The sequence below is a fragment of the Plutella xylostella genome, chromosome 4, assembly GCF_932276165.1.
Source record: "Plutella xylostella chromosome 4, ilPluXylo3.1, whole genome shotgun sequence".
Taxonomy (NCBI): Eukaryota; Metazoa; Arthropoda; class Insecta; order Lepidoptera; family Plutellidae; genus Plutella; species Plutella xylostella.
Window position 1 is genome coordinate 3,029,807 of NC_063984.1, and position 27,999 is coordinate 3,057,805.

Sequence of the window (27,999 nt, forward strand, 5' to 3'; positions counted from 1 at the left end):
TAGGTGATGAACAATTAAAAAAAACCCGGCCAAGTGCGAGTTGGACTGAGGGTTCCGTACAAGTCAACTTACCTGAGATAGTTTTCCTTTTAATTTCGTCATATGTACTACATCCGTGATTTTTTTTGTATTTTTTGGACCAACCGTTTAGCCAGCAGGGGGGAGGGGGGTGACACTTGAGCCTTACAAAAATTAGCACTTTGAAGCTTAATATTTCGTAAACCAATCACTGAATCAAAAAATGTATGAGTACCTATACCTATAATATTTTTGAAAGACCTATTCAACGATACCACACACCATAAAAACAATGGGAAAAAAATCATCCTCACGTTAGGTTCTTACCCCAAAAAAAATATACTTTTTTATTACTTTGTCGGGCTCGAAAAATTTGTATACCTATCTATGAGAAATATCTGTTTGAAAAAAGGTGGTTTTGCCTTTGCCTCGCCTTGAGGTACTGATAGCAGATTTTTTGTACGAGTATGTTGGTGGCGTTCATAATATTATGATGCTTACTAAATGCAAATTTTCCTCCTCAAAAGCCCTGAATTTTTTTAACGAATAAATAAGTGTGTTACGGCAAAAGTTTCTATACAACGTATACCACTAGACTAAATTCTCATTTATTTGAGGCTTATTTTATTCTGATAGGCCAAATAGTTACGATACCTACAGCTATTTAAAATAAAAACAATGTATCCGATTTCCTCAATTTGGATTCAAATATGTATTTTAATTAATAGCATTTCCCGCAAGCTTCGCTTCGCCTTGAAAGATTTTCCCGTGGGAAATCTGCGTAAAAAATAAGCCCGTAAGTAGGTTCTGATAATTCTAAGCTTTCATCATCATCACGACCCATTACGTCCCCACTGCTGGGGCACGGGTCTCCTTCCAATGAAGGAAGGGTTTAGGCCTAGTCCACCACGCTGGCCAAGTGCGGGTTGGTGGATCCCAACACAAGCAAGCGTGTGCTGAGAGAGTTGGGTAAGTGGGCAACCCGACTGTCAGATGTTTTCAAACCGCCCGAAGGCCTCTGACTAGGCTTAACGACTGCTGCCGAAGCAGTAACCGGGACCCACGGCTTAACGTGCCGTCAGAAGCACGGAAGCGTCCAGAAAAGCACCACTTGAAAATTGGTCACCCATCCAATGGCTGACCGTGTCAGTTGTTGCTTAACCTCAGCGATCAGTTACGATCACTGAGGCCCGCTCGACTACGGACGCTTCGCTTAATTCTAAGCTTTAAGTTTTATCATTACCCGTTTAGTTTTGGCTTAAAGTGGTATAAAAAACATCGCGTGGGGTATTGTTAAAAAGGTGTATTTAAAGACAACAGAAATTGCCTTAAAACCATGTGGATCGAACCCCTCCAAATGACCGCGCTATGAGTTATGGCTGAGGCAATATTTCAATAATTTTTTTAAGTAGCTATATAAGGAAAGAATTAAGATTTATTTTTTATCTGAGCCTTCATACTATGGCAATTTTAGACAAAAAAAACAAAAAAAAAATGATAGTTTTTTTATCAAGAGTTATAGACACATAACTCGTATAATTTTGTTAGATATTCACACTCACAAACAATAAAAAAGTTCAAATTTCCAATGTCGACACCAAATTATGAAATTACCCATTTAAAAAAATATATAATGTGTTGTTTTTCGAACCCGACAAACTTTAAGGGTAGATTCTACGAGTGATATGTGGGGCCAAATCTCAATATTATAGAAATGGCGGCCATTTTAATTAATAAAATTTTATATACTTACCCCCTTATTCATAGAGAAGTTACAAAACGTTTTAACTAATAAACTGTTTTGTCCCTCTCCGACAAAGTACAATTTGTTCTTTGACAGAGAGGGACAAAACAGTTTATTAGTTAAAACGTATTGTAACTTTTCTATGAATAAGGGGGTAAGTTTTTCGTCTTCTTCATAAAAATCATATCTCGAGATTTAAACGCCTTACCGACATAAAATAAATTGGTTTTATTCGCAAAAAGTCATCTCTATCCAATTAAAATATCCACGTTTGCTAAAAACTTACATAAAATAAGTTAAAAGCACCTAATCTAGTTTTATAGGCAATAGCAAACAGTAAAAATTGTCATTTACTTGAATTGCTTTGAAAATAGCCCCGCTTTGATGGTATTTTTATGTATTATTTTAAAAGTATTTGAGTTAAGCTAAACAATGATACCAAAACCGTATCTCTACGTCGAGGTAGTTAAGTATTAATTAGGTGTAGAATAGATTAGGTACTTTTAACTTATTTTATGCAACTTTTAGCAAATGTGGATATTTTATTGGATAGAGATGGCTTTTTGCGGATAACAGCAATTAATTTCATATCCGTAAGGCGTTTAAATCTCGAGATATGATTTTTATGAAGAAAACGAAAAAACTAAGTATCTAAAATTTTAAAATGGCCGCCATTTCTATAATCTTGAGATTTGATCCCAAATATGGGTTTTTTTTTTCGATGAAATCACTCGTAGAATCTACCCTTAACGTTTGTCGGGTTCGAAAAACAACACATTGTTTTTTTTTTATTTGATCAAAATCTATACGTTTTTCATAAAAACTGTAGGATAAAAACTATTTGGATTATTGAGATCAAACTAGTCTCGTTGTTATACGTAAATAAAAAAACTCAGACTGTCTCAGACTCTTGGTTTTCATGACCGAAAATTTTATGGTTTTAGAATTCTTTAACTATCCGGAGGGCTTTCGAGGTGGAAAAAATATATTTAGCATAACCCGAAATCATCACCACCAACATAATTACCTATAAAAAACAGCAATACGAAAGTGGTTATACTTATTCAAAATCCTGTGGGGTGATATGGCAAGTCATTTAGGTGATGGGCATGCCCATCTTGCCCATATGGGTGGATCCGCGCCTGGTGACCACGTCATTGCAGTGAGGCTATACCTACCAGTTACTCTCTCTCTCTCTCTCTCTCTCTTGATGGCGCGTTGACCCAAAGTGGATCTTGGCCTCCGCTACCAAAAGACGCCACTTCTCCCTGGTCTGCGCAAGTACTCGCCAGTCGACCTACCTAACCTAACCTACCAGTTACACCACTTTATATCACAGATGGTGTACGAGCAACGTACATTTCTCATGTAGGTGGCACCGTCATCACTTTCTTACACGCGCAACATTTACAATGAATTCAGTAATTTGACAACATTCAATCCGGGCGGTTTTCTTTGTCACTCTTTAGAGTCCATCAGCCCCATATATCAATTACACACCCCTACTTTTTTTGGTCCTTCGAGCCTGATTTTGCTTTTGTTGTAAATTCTAACTGTAATTTCAAAATATATCTTTCCGTCCAATCTAGTACCTAAATATCTACGGCGTAAAGGTTTTTTTTGATTAACTATATAAGTAATTTTGTATTAATTCAGGTAACGAGAAAGACGACCTGTGGGCGGTTCTGGGCGCGCGGCGCGGCTGGCTGCAGGCGGCGCCCCCGCGCGAGATGGAGAAGCCGCTGCCGCCCCGACTGTTCTACGCCGCGATGGGGGCGCCGGGGCAGTATTCTTGTGAGTTGATGTTACCTAGAATTACATATCTTTGATAGTTAGATAAGATATGCTACTCCCAAAATGTAACTCAAATCTATCTCCATCTAGCTAAATTTTACCTACATCGATTTGGCCAATTTAATGCGATATGTGAAATTTAGCTGGAAGGAGATAGATTTGAGTTACATTTTGAGAGTAGCAGTATGCGACCTTAAAAAGTTTGCATAAAACGTCGCAGACAACAGCAACTAGTTCTGGATACGCAGGCACAGCTAAACCCACTATATACCTGTCTGTCGGTCCAGCCTCTCCCACTACGTTTTATTACTGCATAAAAATCTAACCTCATAATTTCATCCCCACAGTCGAAGAAATAATCTCGTTCACTCAGTACGAGCTGTGCGCGGAGATGGCGTGCGTGCTGGACGCGCACTGCGCGCTGTTCGTGTGGCTCGGCGCGCACGCCGGCCCGCGCGCGCGCGACCACGCGCTGCAGTTAGCACGCGCATATCTGGCGCAGGGTGAGGACAGTTACTTAGAAATCTTATCATTTAAAATGTTTAGAGTGTCGGTGACCAATAGGGGTTGTCACCGTTGTGAAAGGATTAACCAGTCAGATGTTGTCAGTCGCTGACTGCGCCCGGCGTATGCCCACAAAGTATAGTTGATACGTCACTAAGGAAGGCTTTCTCAATACACTACTGGTCTAGTCATAATAGGGATAGTGCCTATGGTCGGGGTCCCTTATCGCAAACTTCTTTTGACATCGATTTTCGGGTTCAAAATTCAAATATTGTATTGAATTTGTCACTAATAATTACTATGTAAATGTTACTTCGTTTTGATAACCCCACAGTACAATAAACATGTATGACAATGACACTAGTTTCGTATTGTAAACTTGATACCTATTGGCAGACCCGGCGGCGCGCGACATGGAGACGCCGGTGCTGGTGCTGGCGCAGGGCCGCGAGCCGCCGCACTTCACCGGCTACTTCCCGCACTGGAAGCACAACATGTGGAAGGTAACACTTACATCCATGTCTACTTATTTATGTCATGTCCATCTATGAAACCATGTCTAATGTTTTCCCAAGTCTGACGTACAGACCGCTAACTATCTCGGTGTCATTGGGCACATCCGCACGAGAGCAGGAGTTAAAGCACGGCATGATGTGGAGCATGATTTCCTATCCCCAAAATGGTAGTCTAAGGGCACTGAAAAGTGACCTTCTTCCATATTTACTAACCAGTCTTATTGCTCAATTCTTTCAGAATATGTAGCTATACAATAAAGATTTTAAATTACGAGACCCTTTACATTTACAGTCAAACAGGGTACAAATGTTAACATACCTAACCTAACTCTCTCCAGGGCCACAAAACATTCAACGCGATCATCAGCGCGCTCGAAGGCAAGGCGATAGTGCAGGGCGGCAACAGCGCGCTGCTGAGCGGCAACAGCGCGTTCCGCTTCGACCAGCACGAGAAGTACCCGCCGGCCGTGCTGCGCGGCGCGCGCGACCAGCTGCCGCCGGATGTTGACCCGCTGGCTAAAGAGGTAGGTCTATATAAATAAGATTAAGAGGTTAGTAGGTACACTAACTAACCAATGCCAAGAGAACTCTCCTGGGTCTCCTTGGAGGTCCGGGTGGGATATTTCAAAACTAGGCGACGTCAATGGTGGCTAATGGCTATGCATTGCTAAAGTAGCCGTAAGCCTGCCTATACTGCCGAAATACCGATAAATGTTGGGATATACGAGTTCTCGAGCGGAGACCACGAATATAAATATAGACAAAAGTACCGTGTGGATGCCCTCTGCCTGGTGGATCAACCACCAACATGTAGCCGGTATAGGAAGGATGAGAAGAGGCAGCGGGCACACTTTGTCCTCGGAGGACAGAGTAGTCCTTGGGATAGCCTATGCCCAGCAGTAGACGATTACAGGCTGATGCTGATGACATATGGGTACACGGAGCTGCCTGCTATATTTTAGGACAATCAGACTCAATATCCTTATAGAATTTAAGCCTGCTCCTTGCTTCAATATATTTTGTTTGCAGCTGTACCTGACGCACGACGACTTCGTGGCGACGTTCAGCATGCCCTACACGGAGTTCCGCTCGCTGCCCGGCTGGAAGCAACGGGAACTCAAGAAGGCCGTCGGACTGTTCTGAACACACTACACACACAGTGTTCACTCTTACCACAAGCGGCGTAAGGACGCTGTTTGAACAACGCCCGAGGTAGATCTGCCGTCTCTTTCTAATCGGGAATTTTATAGAAACAGTCTGAAGCGGAGATTCATGAGATGTTATACTCGTAATGTAAGTTAGATTTTAAGTTAATTTGATCAGTATTTTGAATGCAAAAAGTTTAGTTGTAGTTTTATAGACACTGTAGTCTTGTTTTTAGAAGATTGCACAAGCACTCAAGGTGTTAGTTACACTGTAATTAGGTACTATTTTTATCAGGACTTACTTCTAAACTGCAATGTTTTTTCACATCACGTTATTGTCTCGTTGACTAAGTTATTTCTATTAGAACAGAATGTTAATTAAGTTCAGATACTATTTATGCATTTATTTATAAACGTTGTTATTTTTAAATCGTTAACCCATTTGTTTTTGTTGAAATCTATGCAATAAATTTTATATGATAGTAATTCCATGGTTTTTGTTAGATTATATTTTGGTTACATCAATAAAAAACATGGTTTTAATTAAAATGTTATTTATTTTCACAAATGTAGCACTTAAAAGCTAGGCATTAATTTTATGATAAAATTAATAATCTTTACAATATACAAATTCCTTAAAAAATCCATAAAATATTGGTTTATTTAAAAACATATGTACATTACAACTATTGATACATAACATAGTCCTACGTGATATGGGCATGGGCCGTAGCTAAGGCACGTGGGTAGTATATTGCAGTGTGTGGGAACAGCCTACACACACAGAAACAACAATGACTCAATTCCTTACCATATATCCATGTACGAAATAATAGATTCATCGATATTATATTATTAACATAAAAATATACCCACTAACTATAAAATTGTTATACAAAATGAACTATCAGCAACAAGCTACTTGAGAATATCTTTACAGATTATGAGAAGCTAGCTAAGTTAGGAACTTACAACTGTAGCTGATAAATAACGTATATAAATGTAATGAAATATGTAGTAATAAATAATTTACATAAACATGATTTTTCACAGTTTATTATATTATAGATAAACACGTTTTGGAAGTATTTTAGCTTCATTTGCAATAATGCATTCCATCAAAAATACTTTCAACAACGAAATGTATAAAACGAATTAATTATGCATAGTAAGTATTAGATTAACACCAAAAAAATAAATGGAAGATAAAAGTAATATGAACTCTATTAAATTCGAAACAAATTGTAAATTTCGTCAATTCTGAATTTCAATAATATCTTTGGCAAACAAACCATTTCAAACAAATAAGACAGATACACAAGGAATGAGAGTGATAATGAATGAACAAATCAAAACACATAGCTGCCCTAAAAATAAATTTCAAAATGCATCTCAAAAATAAGCGTAGGCAGAACTACGATGGACTGCTAATTTTCCAAAACTTAAGTACGTACGTAATGTTGAAATTCCTATATCGATACATAAATCAGAGATTGTTTGAACTTAAGACTACAAAAATAAAAGCATTTACACAAAACAAGTGAAGGCTCAACCACCGGCCTACAGACCGGGGCGAGCTCGACTTGAGTCGATATAAAACTACGATAAACAAAACTCAACATAGCTTTCGTTGGAGGAATGTAAACAGTGATCATGGAGCAATAATAAACAGCGCGTATAACTTTTAACGAGAACAAGAAGTATAAATAACAACAAGCGTCGGAGGCCCTTCCGCCTAGCACCACGGGTGTCGCCTACCTTTGTACTTCACCATCACAAGGCGTGCCACCTTATGTACAGCCACGAGTTATATACCAGCGACACTATAATATGCGTAGTAACTACGATCCCAGATATCGGCGTCCAATAACAACCATGTTGCAGTCTGCACGAGTTCTAGTAAAGAATATTCACTTGCAGTTCTTTAATTTTGTAAGATATAAAATTTTGGCACCTAATCGTGATTTTTTACTAGTTATATCTACGTTTTAAATAACTACAAGTATGCGGTTAAGACACTGGTTTTATAACACTTTGATCCTAGGGACCCGTTAGTGTGTAACTACAAGAACGTGGAAATAAGCTCAAAAATTTACACTATACTACGAAAAATCATGTGATTTGGGGAAGCTCATTAGTCGTTAGGAAAGTCTTTTCAAATTTAAGTAACACGCGAGAGAGTCGTGCGGGATTGAGCAAGGGTGGACCGCGGGGTCGGTGTGGATATGGCACGGTATTCGATTTATTGCGATGAGCAAAACTTGGTCGATCATGAAACAGCCACGCGGGGCAGCGACGCACCGCGCTGTACACTACAATAGTACCGCTTATCAACTAAACTGGTGCTGCAATAGGGATTCATTAAGTGACAAAATATTCGTTTCTCTCTTAGAAGAATCTTATTTTACTCAAAGTGGTGCGATTTAGTAGGAAAATGCAACTAGAAATTTTAATAAGTGTCATTAAAAACAGTGCATCAGTGGACATGTGATGAGGGGCCTCGCCGTGGCCACCACCATGAACTGTGAAGCTACATTTAACACATCGGAACATCTAAACTTGGAAAGAAGTTCTATTCACTACGTTTGTACGTTTTTGAGTTTTGTACATTAGGCAGGTAACTTTATTAGGCATCAACACAGTCAACGTGGCGTTCCATTAAATAAATCTATGTTATTTTGGAAAACACAATATTTATATTACAAAAATAAATTCTCTGACGTTTCGTACATTACATGATGTCGAATGCGGAGCGTGGGTCTCGCAGTTAGAACACCATCGACAGTACAAATATGTACTTACGTTACAATTCTTTATCAAAATGCACTTCGATATCAAGCTGGCAGACAAACAATTCAAGTATCCATCACCTTTCTCCGATACACAACACTAAACAGACCTGTGCCTAAATGAAGCAATGGAAACCTTATAAATGCGCGAATTAACAATTAGATAAAGCCAAAGAAACAAAGATCATTATAATATCAATCAACACAATATGTAATGTACTTATAATAGGTATACTAGTAAAGATTTAGTTAGTTAATGTGTTGAACAGTGAACCTGAGCAGAAAAATGTATACTGACATTTTCATGTTATGAATGTTCACATTGTCTTGGTATGAATGCTAAAATAAGTACATTTTATTAATTGACGAGGGCACATTCAAGTACTTATAGATCGCTATGGCTACCGTCTTGAATATACTAACACAATTAAAAGACTAGCTAATGCTTAACTGCTTCACTGGAATAGATGCCGCATCGCTTCACTACATGTAGAAGCAATATAAAAACTCGTATCAAATAATTATTGTATCACGAATAATCGGTATTTAGGACTCCGAATAAATAACATTAGTTACGTCTGGATGGCTCGGCCATTCTCAGCTACGCCTAGAAAATTACCTGTAACACCTTCAAGTCTTTCATAATGTGGGCGGAACTTGCGGTAAACCGTCCCTACCTATTCTCATTTTAATTACTCACAAATAATTTCTACTTTGTCATTTCGTTAGTCTTCACACTATAAGTTTGTTTTGTGAGCAAACATAATTGGCATGTAAGACTTGTCCGTAAACATTATAATCACAAAAATATGTAAATTAGGCTTCGCATCGTCAGGTTAGGAGTAATGCAACACAAATATTGTTACAAAATCACGAATCAACAACATATCCTTCGCCTTACAAGACACGCTAAATGCGAGACAAAGATGGACGATCACTGTATCTATCTATCACCTATCGTTTCAACACTACTCCGTCCGATGTAGAACATAAGAGAGCTTCAACGGGAATTATACGTTCTATTTATTGTCAGCGCTCCCAACTACTTCGTATCTTCTACACCGGGCTCGCCGAGTTTGAAGATACAAATATACAACTTAAGAATCTCCTACCGATCTATTGAGTCGTAATTAATACCTTCAGACTGGGTCCCTAATACCTTGTATTCCTCTTCCTCTCTCTGTCCCTGTCTCGCAGTGGTCGGGCGGGCGCGTGCGAGCGGGACGGCTCACTGGCGCGGTAGAGACGCGTTGGCGGGCAGCGTGGAGCTGCGCTGCGATGCGTTCATGTACGCCGCCTTTAAGTTCGAACGCATCGAGTCTCTGGAATTGGAAAATGGACAACATTTCAAAAAACTAAAGCTGCTATAAATCGAAAACCATTTCGAGATTTAGCTCTAAAGGCCACAAAAAAAATGTTTTTGTATTTTTTGGATGTATCATTTTCGAGAAAATCATAAAATAGTAAAAAAGTGCTCATGACGTCATGCATCAGGTGCGATGCATTTTGATGATCAAAGCCTATAGATTTAAAAACAAAGTAACTGTCACTTTCATTTTTGATTGACGTTGACGTTTTATCGTGACGTTGCACAGTGTTTTATGAACCCTATTTTTGTGTCATCTCGGTTTTTTTGCAAAATCTTATAGTTTTCGTCATTTTAAACACTTTAGTAAAACTCCGAAGTTTCTATCACTTCTAGTTTATTTTTAAAAAAATCCTAAAGTTTCACTTTATCCGGGTTCCGAAAATCACAAAAAATATTATTAAAATATAACTATGCGATACAATTAAATTTCAATAGCATGTATGGGATACACATATTAAGACATACATTATAGCAAAATTTCATACATCAAATCTAAATTGTTACTGAAATATTCGTATTATTCTCTCTTTTCATTTTTGTGCTTTAAAACCCGAATAACCGCGTATTAGATCGAGATTTTCAGTACATAGGTAGTCCCGGTATGCTTCTATGATCATTATTAATACCAGCATCTAATACCGCGTTATTCAGAAGTTATCGTTAAACTAAGTTTTAACCGGATTTTTCGGATGTAGGGTTGTCACTCCTCATAAACTAATATTTTACATCCGGTTTTTATTTTTTCTGACAGAGATAAGAAATCTGTTATTTAGAAATTTAGCTTTACTATTTTATCCACGAAATTTAATGTCGTTTGCCTTTTTCTTTTTTAAATAAATTACAAGTCACTATAATTATAATATAAAGAAAACTATTGATAAAATTACTACATGTTGATTTATAACTACAAAATAATTTGAATAGGGCTTGGCTTCTATGGGACTCATAACTTTTTACGATGGAAAGACTGCATCGAGAGACTTGGCACTTTTTACATTTAATGTTTTTGGTGGGATCTCATTTATTTTTTGTAAGTGTTGAAGGTACCTACTTAGACTGCGCTCTGTAACGAAACCATGCCGCGATGTAGAATGCATCCGGCAATGCCATCTAGTTTCAGGTTTATTAATGTAATAAATTATTATAAATTATGAGCTGTATTAGGTAATTTGTATTAATTTTGGCCTATGTTCCCCATAGGCCCCATGACCTATGGGGCTGAAACGTGGACACTTACAGTAGGACTGGTTCACAAACTGAAGGACACTCAGCGAGCTATGGAAAGAGCTATGCTTGTAGTCTCTCTGAAAAATCGCATCCGGAACGAAGTAATCCGACAGAGAACTAAAGTCACCGACATAGCTCACCAAGTTAGTAAGCTTAAGTGGTAGTGGGCTGGTCACATCTGTCGAAGAACCGATGACCGATGCGGTAAACGTGTTCTGGAGTTGAGGCCGCGACTAGGCAAACGTAGTGTGGGACGCCCTCCGGCTAGATGGGGTGACGACTTGCGAAAGGTGGCTGGTTATGATTGGATCTGTCAGTTAGTCAGTGAGTCAGTGAGTGACAAAATGGTGTAACTTTGATCGACCGAAACTCCTAAACTATTAATTCAGTTGGCATGTAATTTCGAAATTAAGCTTTTTATAATGCCTACTATTATTCACCGAAACTTTAAACTCCTAGCTTTGTCCACATCGAAGATATAGGGGGTGCGAAACTGCCGCGAATCGCTTCGAGAAAAGATGGTACGGCCGTGCCCGTTTTTCTCGAGACTTGGCTGGGGCACTGTCGTGCCCCCAGACTAGTTTTACCCGACTGCATGGAAGGTTATGTTTTTCAACCATATGTTTACATGGTTATTGGTAAGTAGAGCTGATCCTTTTACGAGGTTATAGAGAAAAGAATTTTCATACGATTAAACCCTATAATATATGATCCAAAACTTAACAATTTCTGAGATTTTAAAAATTAAAAAAACAAGCCAAATATCTTTTTTAGTTGTTCTGCATGAAATATGACCTTTAGAATTCAATTATAATCATTTACAAGTACGCATTTTAATTACCGCATATTTTTTATATCCGGATCACTCTTTGTCTTTATCCGGTTTGTGAGTGACAACCCTAAAAAAAATAAACAAATAATAATAACTTCTGAATAACGCGGTATTAGATGCTGGTATTAATAATTATGATAGAGGCATACCAGGACTACCTATGTACTGAAAATCTCGATCTAATACGCGGTTATTCGGGTTTTAAAACACAAAAATGAAAAGAGAGAATAATACGAATATTTCAGTAACTATTTAGATTTGATGTATGAAATTTTGCTATAATGTATGTCTTAATATGTGTATTCCATGCATGCTATTGAAATTTAATTGTATCGCATAGTTATATTTTAATAATATTTTTTGTGATTTTCGGAACCCGGATAAAGTGAAACTTTAAGATTTTTTTAAAAATAAACTAGAAGTGATAGAACCTTCGGAGTTTTACTAAAGTGTTTAAAATGATGAAAACTATAAGATTTTGCAAAAAAACCGAGATGACACAAAAATAGGGTTCATAAAACACTGTGCGTTGTTGTTTATTTGGGTCATTTTCATTAATTCTGTTCTGACACTTTCTGACTATTTTTTTTATTTATTATTAAGAGATGACCTCTATATAATATGTCCCAGAGCATGCCACCGCCTACACAGCTGAAAAAATGCTTCTGCTTATTTTTTTACATGATAAGTACCTACTTTCCATCATTAGAAATATCAAGGTCATTTGAAAATGACCCATTTGTTGGTTGGCATGTAAACAAAGTTTAAATGTCACTTGTCAGTGTCATTTATGTTTTTTTAGAGACTCAGGCAATAGACAAAAATAAAAATTTAGCCTTATATGTGACGTCACTTCCGGTTTTAAAATAATTAACTTTAAAGTTAAAAATAACATGCAAAAATTTATGTATATACAAAATAAAAAAATACGGGTCCACTAATTTTCTATAAACTTTCCGAATAACAAATAAAAATATAGGGTAAAGAAAATGAAATGTTGTCCATTAGGATATGTTTAAAAGAGCCTTCCTGGATATTGCCCTGGTATGCGTGCAGGAAGTAACTGTGGTAATGTTGTTTGTGGCGTGTAACATATGGCCCAAAATGCTGAACAGTGGGTACAGTGTGTGTGTGTGTGTGTGTACCTGGGGGACAGCTTGTGGGGCGCGCCACCCAGCGCCGCTGCTCGTCTCTGTGTGTGTGTGTGTGTGTGTGTGTGTGTGTGTGTGTGTGTGTGTGTGTACCTGGGGGACAGCTTGTGGTGGTCGTGCTGCGAGGCGCGGTAGCCGTGGCGCGTGATGCGGCGGGCGAGGCGCGCCACCCAGCGCCGCTGCTCGTGTGTGTGTGTGTGTGTGTGTGTGTGTGTGTGTACCTGGGGGACAGCTTGTGGTGGTCGTGCTGCGAGGCGCGGTAGCCGTGGCGCGTGATGCGGCGGGCGAGGCGCGCCACCCAGCGCCGCTGCTCGTGTGTGTGTGTGTGTGTGTGTACCTGGGGGACAGCTTGTGGTGGTCGTGCTGCGAGGCGCGGTAGCCGTGGCGCGTGATGCGGCGGGCGAGGCGCGCCACCCAGCGCCGCTGCTCGGCCGCCGCGCCCGCCAGCAGCAGCAGCTCGCGCGCGCGGTCCGCGTGCAGCTTGCACGCCGCCACGCCCTCGCCGTCCGACACGTGCTCGGCGTGCACCTTCATGCGGCAACCTGGCGGTGGAACAAGCACGGATTTATTATAAGACAATGGGATAACAAAGGGTCTATGCCAGACATACCTATAAAGGTTTATAGTTCATAGTTGTCATACACTACTGGGACTGCTATAGGCTGATGATGATGATGATACACTACTGGGCATAGGACTCCCGCATATACCATGTTGTGTGGGAGAAATCGCTTGAACCGTTCACCCTTTCGTTACATAACGGTAGTAAAACTTTGCAAATAGTACTTTATAATTATGGTCTTTTTATGAAGGTGGAGGAGCCAGAAAAGGCTCTTTTTGTGTTAATGTGTTTATGTTTACATAACAAAACAATCCTGAATAAATAACATTCTTCTTCTTACTGCCACTTTCAATAACTCTATCTACCGATGACTTGTAGTTACTTTCATACTATTTTGACACAATAATAGTTACATCCTGTCAAAATTGTATGAAAGTAACTGCCAGTCATGGGTAGATAGAGTTATTAAAACTGACAGTTAGTAAGTAAACTTAAAAACAGCAATTAATCCACTATACTAACGTCTGCACTCATAGGCGTGCGGCGGACGGAACATGTGCCACAGCGGGCGCGGGCACACCTCGCACGCCGTCGGGATGTGGTACGTGATGGACACCAGGTCGTGCCCCTTGTACTGCACCGTGTTGCCTGTGGAGGAAGGGTTGGTGGTTATTGCGGTTGGTTTGGTGAGAGTAGAGTGGAGAACACTCTTAGGGCTTGTTTCACAATTTCTGCATAGTGGCTACCTGTCGGATAAAAGACATGCTGTCCCTCTCTGTAATTATTTTTTAGACAGTGACAGCTAGTCTTTTATCCCACAGGTAGCCATTATCCAGAAGTTGTACAACATAAACGAATTTAAAGTGATTAACTTCAAACATAAATATCACTCAGAGAGTACATAAATAAACAAAAGATAATCATTTCCTTCAGAGGGTCGATGACTTGACTTTCTGAATCTGATTTGCGACCTCCCAGGCAGTTCCCTTTGAGAAAACTATAAGTGACTGAATATGCACATTATATTACGTCTTTTCAACTGGGATACCTAATCTGGACGCTGAAGCTAAGGCGTTGAGCCTTAGCTTTGGTTGAATTGAACAAAGTAGCGGTATCCAGTTAGGTCAGGGCCAGACAGCTTCTTTTGAATAAGGTGTAGTGTACACATACCTCTGGCTAGATGGGGTGACGACTTGCGAAAGGTGACGGTGGTTATGATTGGATGCGGAAAGCTATAGATCGCATCCATTGGCGTGCTTTCGGAGAGGCCTACGTCCAGCAGTGGACAGCTATAGGCTGATGATGATGAGCACATACCGGCATTGTCGGCGCTGTCGGGCGGCTGGTCGGCCAGGTCGCCGGGGCGGCGCGCCTCGCCCTCGCCCGCGTACAGCAGTTGGAAGATGCGCGGGATGTCCTTGGCGTCGGCGCGGATCACGTCGCCTTGGGTCACGGAGCGCACGTGGAACACTTTGCTGGAAGGGGGATGAAGGTTGTGTTAGAACATTGAGTACCGATAGAATATGTGATGTTCAGAGAATAGATGGAGTGACTTATGCATTGTGCCTACCTTGTAACATCTCTGCCACACCCTGGTCAGTCAGACGTCTTACACAAACTCATTATTCTGAGCCGAGAAACGAGTATGACGTCACACAAAGTTTTGTGTGTTTTAAGTTATCGTGTTGATTATAAATTTTGATCTTTCTTAAAAATACCGTAAATTACTTTTTTTGGCGTTGAATTTATTTTTACTGTAATATTAAAGCGATGTAAATATATCGAATAAGAATATAAAAAAATACATGCATACTCTCTATTTCGATTGGTTAACTACTTATATTACATCTATCTTTACCATATTATAAAACAAATCACACCAACCTCAAATCCAAAATCATCACAGGATCCGTAGTATTCTGCTTGTCATTCTCCGAATTATAGAAGATAATCTTCTTGGAAGACACCACCACGTATTGCTTCTTCCAGCCGTGGCGGCGTATGTTCTGCTTGAAGGGCACGGAGAGCCAGCCCTCGAGGGTCTGTTCGTTCTCTCCGTCTTCTGCATCAGCTGAGGACTGAGAGGCCGTCTCGCTGGTCAGGGCTGCCAGCTTCTCTTTTAGCTGCTCGATTTCCGCGTCTTTGCTGTCCACCTGTAGGGAAGATTGTGTTGGTTAGGTATTTGTTAATTAACGTTCGTTCCTACCGTCGAGAATCATACCTAGCCAATAAGTATACCTCTAGTGTAAGTTGGGATGTTTTACACAAAAGTGCCGGCTTCAGTGCCTCTAGCGGTCACTATGATGAAACAAATGACAGGCAAACATGCGGCGAAAGATGAAAACGCAAACATCCTCTTCAGGCATTTTGGTGTATTTACAAACTATACTGAAGTAGTTTTGAATATTATATTTTAGAATACTTAGATCTGAGTTCCACTATTTTCTCTCGTATGTGGGCATGGGGAACACCCAAATATTCCGAAAAACATTTTTCCGAATTTGATAACCCCGAATATGTAATTTACGAAATATTGCAATACCGATTTTTTTAAATACCGAATTATAATAATCACGAAAATTATAATTTCGAATATTATAATCACGAATATTGTTATTACGATTGTTAAATATACGAATGTTAAAAAATACGATTACTTTAATATACGAAAAATAAAATACCGATTTATTATAATCACGAAAAAGTCAAATCCCGATCGGAAATATGATAATTCGTGATTTTGACAAAAAAAACATAAAAGTCTTTAAAACTTTAGAACCAAAACCAAAAGATAGGTGCGACGATGAGCAAAGCGAGGAGGAGCGTGTTAGGTGCACATAGATATCGAAAAACAAAGCGGAGCGCAGCGAAGCGGAGCGGAGCGTTTCAAATATAGAGCAAAACAATTGCTAGGATTTTTATGGTGTTTAAACTTAAAAACCTTAGGACCTAAACCTAAAGATAGGTGCGACGACGAGCAAAGCGAGGAGGAGCGTGTTAGGTGCACATAGATATCGAAAAATAAAGCGGAGCGCAGCGAAGCGGAGCGGAGCGTTTCAAATTTAGAGCAAAACAATTGCTAGGATTTTTATAGTGTTTAAACTTAAAAACCTTAGGACCTAAACCTAAAGATAGGTGCGACGACGAGCAAAGCGAGGAGGAGCGTGTTAGGTGCACATAGATATCGAAAAACAAAGCGGAGCGCAGCGAAGCGGAGCGGAGCGTTTCACATAATATAGCTTAAAAAATATTGTTTTTATACGCATTATGCTGCATTATTCATATAACCATTTCTTGTTATCTAAAAAACATTCGGGAATTTGTATTTTCGGAATATTAAAACTTCGGGATTCGTAATTTTAACAATTCGATATAATAAAAAATCGTACTTTTGAAACATCGAAATAATAATATTCGGAAAATTGACTTTCGTCATTTTAAAAAAGGTGTTGTTTGAAATTTCGTTTATAAACTATTCGTGATTTTCGTTATTCGGAAACTTAAAATTCGGGATTGTGAATTATTCGGAACTATGAAATTCGAAATTTTAAAAATCGTTATTTTCATATTCGTAAAAAAGTAATTCGGAATTATGTAGTGTACCCGTGGGCATGCTCTCATCGCCACAGTTTCTCCTATCCGCTACCAGGTGCCTACCTCCATGGCGAGCTTGGCGCGCGTGGCCTGCTCGTCCAACAGCTGCTGCAATGCTTCCTGCAGGTCCCGCTGCAGCTTGGCCACGTGCTGGTCGAACTTGTCCTTCTCCCGCGTGAGTTCCTGTTGCAGCTTGCGGTAGTCCTTTTCTTTGCGCGCGGAGACCTTGCTCTTGTTTTTGGCGTTGGCCGGGTTCATGTCTTTTCTGTTGGCGGAGGGAAGTGGTTAATGGAAGGTTGTGTAGAGTACATAAAAGACACTAGAGTTGGTGAAAAAGACAGCTGTCTATAAACTGGAAAGTGAGAGATATTGATATAGCTGAAGCTAGCTCAAAATCTGAGGCACTAAAGATAAATGAAGGCAGTCGATGCACGACAATGCCGTGGTTGACGAATAGCGACCGAAGGGCATAGCGCGCACTAATGTTTCTTGTTCATTCGTTTATCCTCAAGCTAAACTAACCCTCTTATCTCTACCAGTCAACATATACAGCCACACACTAACCTGTGCATGATCTCAGCCAGCTTATTAACCGCCTGCTGTTTCAGCATGACCTCGGAGTTGAGCTTCTTGCTGAGCCTCTCGATCTCGTCCTGGAGACGGGACAGCGAGGCCGCGCGCTCCGCCAGCGCCGTGCCGCTGCGCCGGAGCTCGTCCACCTCCTGGAGGCAGAGGTTGTGGTTAATATAGGTCAAATTGGATAGGTGTCAATTTCGTATAATATGGGACCTGACTCTTTTACTACTTTATGGGTGGTCGAAAAGTCTCCCAGAGTTACTTTAAGTAAACTGTGCCGGGCATTTATGAATGAATAACGTATCAATGTTTACGACAGTTAAGTCGCAATACACGAATAGCCGCTGAGCAGAATAGCGCACCCAATTTTACAAATACGGGGCCCAAAGTGCCTTTAATATCGATCAGGGTACGTTAATGGATTATGAGCCTTCCGCTGAAGACACCGCGCCTCGAAACCACACACACACCTACTGATCTATGACGTCACTGAGACTAAGATCGAAGAAGCGGCCATCCACAATACACGAATAGCGTCGCGCAGTTTTGACACATTCCATCCGCTTTTCGCTCCGTATCTCCAAAGAGACCTAAGACTGTGTAGTCTTTTCCACATAATGTCTAGTATACGTTATTGAATACTATACCTTCCGCTGCAGATCAATAGTAGCAAGATTCTCGTGGTCCCGGTCCCTCAGCCCCTGCACCAGAGCGTCTCGAGCCGCCAGCTCGGCGCGGTGCGACGACACCGCGTCTGAACACCACACACATACCTACTGATCTATGACGTCACTGAGACAAAATTGCGGCCATCCACAATACATGAATAGCGAGCGACGTTGCGCACCAATAGCGTCGTTGTTTTGACACATTCCACGCGCTTTTCGCTTCGCTTATCTAATGCGATCTATACGTCATTGTGTAGTATTTTCCACATTGGTCAACACATACCTTCCGCTGCAGATCAATAGTAGCAAGATTCTCGTGGTCTCTGTAACTCAGCCCCTGCACCACAGCGTCTCTAGCCGCCAGCTCGGCGCGGTGAGACGACACCGCGTCTCTATACCACACACAAACACACACCTACTGATCTATGACGTCACAGAAATAAAATTGAAACCACGATACACGCTATGTCGCAGACCAATGGCGTCGCGCGGTTTTGACATTCCATCCGCTTTTCGCTCCGCATTTCTAATGCAACCTGTGTTTCCGTAGCCTTTTCCACATTGGTCAATAAATAATTTCTAGTAGTAGGGCAGAAAGACCTGACCCCTTTCAGAAACATTGTTACTATGAGAGGGGGGTCAGGTTTCTCTGCACTTGACCGTACATCGTACCTTCCGCTGCAGATCAATAGTAGCAAGATTCTCATGATCTCTGTCCCTTAGCCCCTGCACCAGTGCGTCTCTAGCCGCCAGCTCGGCGCGGTGCGACGACACCGCGTCTCTGTATTCCAGCTCCTTCATCGTTTTCTCTTTCTCTAGCTCGGCCACGGTCTCCTCGGCTATCGATCTGGGGGAGAGAGATGGGGATATTAAGCACATGTCAAACTATTACATAGGTAAATGTTCATGTTTCCTTGTGGAAAGGGATAATAGGTTGATAGTCTATGGGTCAGTTCGAAGTTGAAAAATCCTAGCAGGGGAAGAATTTCCGGAACATAACAGTAGGTAAAAAAGTGCCATATTGACTTTTAAAACTGTAAAAACATAATTAAGTCACTAGTAAATTTTAATGCCTTGTTATTTTCCTTGATTCCAAAAGGTGTTAACAGTCTATTTTTAAATTGATTACATTACAATTCGGTGAAGGCTAAAAGGGCATCCCAATGACGTAATTTTAGGTGACATGAAGGAGTGAGGTAAACATTACAACATCATTATTACCCGGAAATATCTTGGAAATATAATCAAATTAATAGGGTCATGATGCGTATGTGTATATGTATGTGTCACTAGTCGTGTGCTGCGACACCGACATAAGCTGTGCTACCACAAAAAACTTTAAACACTGTTTAGCAAGTATTTTGTAGGCGTTTGACAGCGCTAAACACCAGTTAAATACTATCTAAGTTTTTGTGGTAAGGCCCAAGGTATTTATTAATAAACCAGTGTGAACTGAGCCGCCTTGCGTATCACTCATATCCAACAGGTCAAAAAGATGTTCCAGCTCGCCTACACTCCTGCTCCAGCGGGGCGGTACAGTGCGCTCACCTGGCGATGGCCTCGGAGTCGGCGCGCGCGATGGCCAGCTGCAGCTGGTGCAGCAGCCCGGCGCGCTCCTGCTCCAGCTCGCGGGCTCCCCTACACTCCTGCTCCAGCTGGGCTCGAAGCTCGTTGCTCTGCGTGCGGTACACGTGGCAGAAGTGCTGCTCGTTCTCTAGTTGCGAGCGGAGCTCTTCGCTCTGTGGGGGAGGAGTAATAACAATAAATTTATTGGAAGAACATGTAAAAATAAGATATGTATACAAGAGTGGTAGAGCTTGCCCCCTAAACTAGGGTTTAAGCCCTGTTTTATAGGTATCAGGTATACCTATAAAATATGCTCTTCCATTATCATCAAGTAGGTTGTTAGTGATACGAGATATAGATGTCTAGGTAGGTAGTATGAGTTGTGCTCTGCAGTGGGTCTAAATGTCAATAGTAATTTTATACAAATTCATAGATTTTAATCTTCTTCCGATGAAATCGCTTATAATAAAATTATATAGATTTTGGGTTTTAGATCTCTCCCTAGACAATTCGAAGTAAAATCATGAATACAGTGTAAAAATATAATAATTGCATGTGTTATTTTATTATTTAGGAAAATATTTTACATCGCTGGGAATGAGGTTGAGTTAAATACAATTGAATCGCAAATACCGCTACAGTAATAAAGTTTATAAATATCGTATTCTGCCTCAATTGAGTGAAGATTACCGTAATTATTTAATTTAGGGGTGCTAATTAGTGTCGATGTCTTTTAAATAATATCTTCTCTAACTTATATGTTCCATTTTCTTTAGTATAATTTTATTTTGCTACTATAGTCTGCATTGTTGAATTTCTCAATTCTAATGACACGTATAAATATAAAACTGCCATTTCTTATCGGAATTAGTTACAATAAAATCTGTATACTTGATCCGTACGACATTAATAGCTATTTCATGATTTATGGACATGACCTACGACATAAACGCCAATATAACTGCGTGACGCCATATACGATCGAAGCTAACAGCCTACATTTTCATTAAGGACATTCTATCCTTACTGAATTAGGAATAACACATTCCATAACTCATAACAACATTAACATCTACAGTACGTTTTAGTTGTTTATTAACATCAGTAGCTAAGTGTATATAAACAATCACTAGCAATGCGCGTCCCCCTTATCACACCAGATAGCTGCGCCGACAGATACCATCATCAAAACACATCGCCCATGTGAATGTGAATGTTCTACGACACATGCGACTGAATAATTAATTCACTTCGCAAATACATGAGTCAGGCGTGAACCGCTGGCAGAAAAACCGCGTCTACGTAATACCATGTTGTCTTTGTGGAGTGTCGACCGCGAGTCTCGCAGCCTGCGTGACTCATAGGACTGTCTATTTTGGAGCGATGAGATTATCATTTAAACCGCAGCGATGTTCTAAAACCTAGTCAAACAATATTGAATTGAAAGGACACAATTAAAGTCCATATTTGCATTAACAATGTAGCGGGATCACGTGGACACAAATGATCGTCGAATGTTTGTGCTAGATGCGTTATCGAGTGGTTTACGATTTTGACCTGTGAATGTAGAATACTATTACTTGGCGTAACGTAGGTACTGTCTGGATAGGTCATACCTTGTGAAATGTTGTCCGACTCTATTGTGTTATCATGTTAGTACTAAATTTAAAGGTACATTGATTTTATTTTTATTTTAAAGGTATTGATTACATTATATTGTACTCAAACTAGCTGCGTGCTATTTAGAATAGGATTATGTATTGTGACTTCACCTTAAGTGTTAATGCAAAATGCAAATATGTACATATAAAATAATAATTGACTTTGCATACTCAGATGCATGGTCATGATTTAACTATTCATCATATCAACAGTAGGTATATTTCTCGAACAAAAGCGATAGGTATTAGGGCATGCAATACCGCAATACCGGTATCCGTAATACCGGGATCCCGGACAAAATTGCCGCTTTTTTCAATACCGGTATTGAAAGTTAATACCGGTATTGAAGTAATACCGGAATCAGACTTTTTTAGGCTATAAATAAAGCGATTAAGATTTAGTTAGTATTGTGTTTCTATATACTGTGAAAGCGCATTTGTTCCCAACCGTTTAATGCAGTTTTCGGCTGCTAGAAATCTACTGTTGACCATGCGTAAACCGACACCGGATGTAAAAAAATATATATTCTAAAATTTAAACTCTAAAACTTAATTATCTTAAAAATCTACAACAAAATACAGAATATGATTGCATTTTCTTGTTTTATTTTGACGTATACGACCTTTAAACACAGTATATGCCATTTATTACAAGGAAGTCTAATACCGGTATTAATACCGGGATCCCGGTATTGAGTTGTAATACCGGAACTCAATACCGGTATTGAAAATTGTTCCGGTATTGCATGCCCTAATAGGTATTCGCCTAATTACTGTCTATGTTTTGAGTTATCTTTTTTATAAGACTTGTATTTTAAAGTATTCACTCAGAATAAGCCTGAGTCGGTGACATCACCGGTGTAGGTATTCGTTACCAAATAATAAACAACGGATTTCTTCCGTTAACAATGTATGACCTAAATGAGATTCCTGAGGTGGAAAAACTCACATATTTACTTGTATAAATAAATTTTGGTTCCACGAAACCTGATTCAAATGGGAATTTCAGTCTCTATTGTCCTCACACTATCTACTATTAAATATATTCGTACTAATCCTGTACACTGCACGCCGCCTGTCGATTTGGTACGGAATAGGCACCAAAACCGATTAAAACAAAATATTCTGACATTTTAATAGCTAACCTGTTATTCCGGGATTCCCACGGGGACCCTTTTAAAGGCTATGCGAAGTTTGAGTTGGCATCTTAGATAGATATCCGGAAGTGGCTGGACAGTGTTGAAGCCACATAGTTATAGTAGTCTTCGGAATTCCCCAAGTAAACTATCATCCGTATTTGAAGGTTATACACAAATGCTGATGTCCTGTTATCCCTCATCAGGGACATAGGGCTAGATGCAAATGCATGCATATATAGCATGTGACTTTATAACGCCAACAGTCCCTTTTCCCGGCCACTAGGAAACAACGAACAGCAGCAGCAAAACTCACCCTAGAATAGTACATGTCCCTTTCAGCATTAGCCGTGGCCAGTTTCTCTGACGCCTCGTGCAGCGAGGCCCGGGCGGTGGCCAGCTCGCGCGCCCGTGCATCGCGCTCGGACGCCGCCGTGCGCGCCGCCGTCTCCGCCGCGTTCACTTCACTGGCCAGGGAACAGCGGGCCGCGTTCTCTTGCTCTAGAGCCGCTTGCAGGCCGATCACCTGAGGGTGGTTGACGGGTTATAGGGATGGTAAACAGGGGTTTCGATGAAAAAGATCCTGTCTGGACGATTCCTGGAAGAGATACTTTTTAGGGATACGGCCTATCGTGCTTACTTTTTCTTTGTAACGTAATTTATGTTGTGTGTTTTTCAATAAAATTGTTTTGTATTGTAAGTATGTGTATAGTATATAGATGAGTAGGTTTCGTTCACCGTAAGATAAACTTGTTAAAAAATTTAAGAAATTATTGATTGTGGCTTAAGTGATTAAGTGGCTCCGTAAATAATCAACGACAGCCATAATGGTTCAGCTATTTTAACAACTAGTACAAAAAAATATTATTATGCATAAACATTCCCGAAAATCTCGTAATGCCAACCTTCTCGCTCTCCTGCCGGTGCTCCCCCTCCAGCTTCTGCAGTCGCTGCTGCATCTGTCGGTAGTCGACGCGCAGCATGGACATCTGGCGCTCCTTCTCCTGGCACGCGGCCTCGGCGCGCGCGCGCGTCGCCTTCTCCTCGCCCAGCTTGCCTTGCAGCGCTGCGGGGAATACCAGTTAGCAACAGACCACGCAAATAAATGGATGGTGTGGTGAGGGATTGTGTGTGGAAGGAGGATTGTGATCTAGTATAGGATGGGAAGTGCATTTGCTACGTTTAGGTTTAAAACAGTCTGATCAACGCTTTGACTTTAAAAGGTGAAAGTCAAAATGTTAATGCAGACTGAAACTACTAATTGGGACAGTACCTTTCAATATTTGTTCCAACGTTCCTGGAGCATGCAAAAGGTGAAATACAGGTGATTTATTATGACATCAGGTAACATACACATCAAGCTTAGCTGAGACATGAGAAAGGGGCGGGGTGGTGGGACGGTGGCGGGACACACTCACCCTTGACGAGCTCGAGGTTGGCCTCCTCCTTGTTGAGCAGCTGCGAGCGCTGCGTGTCGCGGTGCGCGCGCAGCTCCTGCTGGTACAGGTGCGCGGCGGCGCGCTGCTCGTGCGCCAGCGACGCGCACTCCTTCTCCAGCGCCGCCACGCGCTCCGACAGCGCGGCGTTGTCGGCGGCCAGGCGCGCGGCGCGGGCGGCGGCGCGCTCGGTCTCGGCGTGCGCGGCGCCCAGGCGGGCCGCGGCCTCGGCCAGCGCGGCGTCGGCCCGCTGGCGCGCCGCCGTGGCCGCCGCCAGCGCCTCGCCCTGCGCCGCGCGCTCGCTCTCCAGCGCCTCCTGCTGCGCGCGCAGCGAGGCCAGCGTGCCGTCGCTGGCCGCCGCCGCCGCCGCCTGCGCCGCGCTCAGCTCGGCCGCCTGCTTGCGCGACTTGGCCGCCGCCTCCGCCTCCTGCTTGAGCTTCTCGCGCACCTCCAGCAGCTGCTTCTCGAGCGCGTTGATCTTGTCGTTGTACATCTGCATGTTGGCCATCTCCTTGACGCGCTTGTTCTGCTCCTCCTCGAAGCGGCGCTTGGCGTCGGCGTGGCTGGCCTCGGCCTTGCGGCGCGCGTCGGCCTCCTGCTCGGCCTTACGCTGCACCTCGCGCAGGTCGTGCCGCAGCAGCGCCAGCTCCTTGCCGCCGTCCGCCAGCTGCTGCAGCCCGCGCGCCTCCCGCGCCGCCAGCGCCTCGTGCTGCGCGCACAGCCCCGCCAGCCGCTCCTCGGCGCCGCGCCGCGCGTCGCGCTCGCGCTCCAGCAGCTTCTCCAGCTGCAGGATGGCCTCCGAGCCCACGCTGTTCATGTGGTTGGGCGCGGTGTCCACCACGTCGGCCGGCTTGCTCTTGCCGGCGCACAGCTGGTAGTCGCCATTGTACGTGAACCCCACGAAGGGCAGGTGGTTGCCCACGAATGCCTTGGGCACGGGGAAGGACTCGTCCAGCGCGTCCGACTTCTCGATGTCGTCGAAGTAGCGCGTGTCGTCGTCGCTGCTGAGCTCGGGCACCACGGGCGGGACCGACTCTCGCAGGTTTTCAAAACTCCATTGATCATTGATAAAGAATGGATGCTGCTTTATTTCTTCCACACTGTCCTTCCCCAATCTTTTGACTCTGTCTGTGAGTAGGCCTCTTATCAGAGACTTTGCCTCCTTTGATATTTCTATGTCATCAGGAAATTGCAATGAGTTCCTGTGATCCATAATTTTTCCATAAGTACCAACGAGACTGTCAGCATAAAATGGAGGGTCGCCTATCAACATTTCATATAAAAATATTCCTACAGCCCACCAGTCACATTCCCTGCCATAAACTCCTTCACCATTTTGTGATTGTAGCACTTCTGGGGATATGTAGTCAGGAGTGCCCACTGCATTGCTGGCTCTTATCAGGCCGTCGGGGCCCATTCTCATGCAGGTGCCAAAGTCAGCTAGTTTCAAGTGGCCGTACTTGTCTATCAACATGTTGTCTGGCTTCACATCTCTGTGAACGAACCCCATTCCATGGATGACATCTAGGGCGAGGACAATTTCCATGGTGTAAAACTTTGCCCATTTTTCAGGTATATCATAATTATCAGACATGAGGCTGACGAGGTCTCCGCCAGGCATATAGTCCATGACCATGTACAGATACTTGTGGTCTTGAAATGCAAAGTGAAGTTTAAGAATCCACTCAGAGTTGGCGTGTGCCATTATATGCCTCTCCTCCCAGAAGAATGTAGAATCAGATCTCTTAATCATTTCCACCTTACTAAGAAGCTTCATTGCATAAAGATTCTGTGTTGATTTATGTCTGACTAGTTGCACCTCACCGAATGCCCCTCGACCGATTACTTTGATCAGGTCAAAGTCCGCGGCTTTCATACGCAGATCAACTATCTCAGAAGCAAACATCTCATCTATAACAAAGAAAAAAAATTGTTTATTACATGCACAAAGTGCACCCAAATTAGTATCTTAACCTAAGGAGAATAAATAAATTAGAACATAATACTTGTTACTTTATAGCATTAAATAATGGAATAAACACTTTGTAGTTACATACAAGATACAATTTCTCAAATTAGGGATGTGGCATGATTTCGTAAACCTGAGAAAAACCTATGACCTCTGTGTTACATTATAAATCAGAATAGGTACATTCAATGTTGTTACACATGTTATTTTTACTGCCCACTAGCTCCACTAGGAGCAGTAATCTGCCTATCTTGCGATACACATCCAGGCATGATGTTTAAATCTTATAACTTCTCCTAGTTCTATTTTTATAATATTTATCTAGTGGCTCTGTGGATTTGAAATCTAGAAACATAGAAAGTGAAAAGCAGGCACATTATATTGGTTTTATAATTAAAATCACATTGAAATATGTCTTTGAATGTATTGAATTTGATGATAAATTATAGGTACACACTGATATAATTTTGGCTCAAACAGATTGTAGTATATGCATTATGCATTTCTGCAAAAGAAGGACTGCTGGAGAGAGCTAGTAATTTAAGGCCTATGGCCAGCTATGAATGATTACAGACCAATGATGATGAAGCTGCACTGACAAATCAGAATATATTCTTGTTTAAACTCATAAATAACCAATCAAACCATTATCAAAGGTTTTCTTTTTGATGATTCTTAACATAAAACAAACAAAGTTATATTAGAATTAAGTAGGTACTGCACATGTTTATGTACTTGTTTGGTGTATCCTTGTACTGAATGTAACAATGGTCACAACATAAATAGTTTAAATAGCATAAATTTATGTATATTAATGTTTAACCCAGAACATTTTCATTAAAGGCGCAACACAACAAAGCTAGCTCTGGAAATCTCAAATGCAGATTACTACAATAACAACTTGAAAATTGACTAATCAGCCTTTCAATCATTAGAGCCAAGATTAAAGTCCATAATGTGCCTACCTCGCTATGGCATGGCTGTGTATTGTAACTTTATATCTCTATTTGTTGTGTAAGCAAAATTTTCAGTATTGCTACAATGTTTCAAGGCTGCTTCTTGAAAATAATTGAAGTAGGTAATTCATAGTTTGCATGCCGTGGAGGCGTGTGTACTCACATCTGCTGGTGTAGGCCTCGACGTTCTTCATGCGGCGGATGGCGGGGTGGTCGCAGTCGGACACGAGCGCCGTGACCGTGTCCAGCAGGCAGTCCACGTTGCCGGCGGAGCGCGGGTCGCACAGCCGATCCTCCAGCGCGCGCAGCCGCTGCAGCCGCTCCCCGTCCTTGCACACCTCCATGCTGCTACCTACTAGATCGCTGCCACTCAAACACCACCGCACTGCATCACCACAGCTGCACTCTTCCCACACCCAACTCTACTCTCATCACGACACTGCACAGTCGGGCCACCGAATCTTTGTTCAGATTATCACTCGAACACTTTGTATTCGACAAGCAACTTATGTTTCATTATCGAAAACTTGTAAAATTTAACTTGCAATGCTCACAGTGACAGCAGATAAAGGTGTTTCACACAACAAAGCATATGCGGGATTGCAAACATAACCGATAAGGGTATCACTTTTAGGAATCCGTGAGGATGTTTAGTTAATTATTAACGCTTAAAATTAATTAATATTGGCACAAGACGCTAAAAATAAAGTAATATTACGAAATATTCAGCCGCTTGATTGATGAACGAACGATGATGATGATCGAACAATATAATGAAGTTAGGCAC

General features: G+C 41.5%; 2 protein-coding genes across 4 annotated transcripts in view; one reads left to right on the top strand and one right to left on the bottom strand.

Annotated features, from left to right (window-relative positions):
• LOC105391576 (villin-like protein quail) overlaps window positions 1–6,763 on the top strand; it is a 35,901-nt gene extending 29,138 nt beyond the window's left edge. For both annotated transcript variants that reach the window (XM_048630979.1, XM_048630974.1), the window contains exons 14-18: window positions 3,419–3,556; window positions 3,904–4,059; window positions 4,457–4,563; window positions 4,914–5,099; window positions 5,605–6,763. In XM_048630979.1, coding sequence (XP_048486936.1) covers window positions 3,419–3,556; window positions 3,904–4,059; window positions 4,457–4,563; window positions 4,914–5,099; window positions 5,605–5,718 — 701 coding nt within the window. In that variant the 3' untranslated portion in view covers window positions 5,719–6,763. The remainder of the gene's footprint in view (window positions 1–3,418; window positions 3,557–3,903; window positions 4,060–4,456; window positions 4,564–4,913; window positions 5,100–5,604) is intronic.
• On the bottom strand, window positions 6,258–27,997 carry LOC105391577 (rho-associated protein kinase 2). Of its 2 annotated transcripts, XM_048630962.1 has the most exons (14): window positions 27,376–27,997; window positions 24,270–26,198; window positions 23,757–23,917; window positions 23,168–23,377; window positions 20,037–20,227; window positions 19,161–19,335; window positions 17,809–17,966; window positions 17,308–17,509; window positions 15,535–15,803; window positions 14,968–15,125; window positions 14,173–14,298; window positions 13,503–13,630; window positions 13,182–13,386; window positions 6,258–9,831 (listed from the first exon to the last, which is right to left on the bottom strand). In XM_048630962.1, exons 1-14 carry the CDS (start codon window positions 27,554–27,556, stop codon window positions 9,809–9,811), a joined length of 4,116 nt encoding a protein of 1,371 aa, XP_048486919.1. In that variant the 5' UTR covers window positions 27,557–27,997; the 3' UTR covers window positions 6,258–9,808. The 2 variants fall into 2 exon arrangements, with proteins under 2 accessions (XP_048486919.1, XP_037977212.2); XM_038121284.2 differs by lacking the exon at window positions 13,182–13,386 and having other exon boundaries at window positions 13,426–13,630.
• Window positions 27,998–27,999: the final 2 nt, after the last annotated feature.

Excerpts from the sequence above, each read along its gene's own strand:
- LOC105391577 (XM_048630962.1), bottom strand. The coding sequence starts at position 27,556 with ATGGAGGTGTGCAAGGACGGGGAGCGGCTGCAGCGGCTGCGCGCGCTG. Across the intron at positions 19,336-20,036 it reads GACTCCGAGGCCATCGCCAG|ATCGATAGCCGAGGAGACCG; the intron begins GTGAGCGCACTG and ends TCTCTCCCCCAG. Across the intron at positions 15,126-15,534 it reads GTGATGATTTTGGATTTGAG|CAAAGTGTTCCACGTGCGCT; the intron begins GTTGGTGTGATT and ends TCCCCCTTCCAG.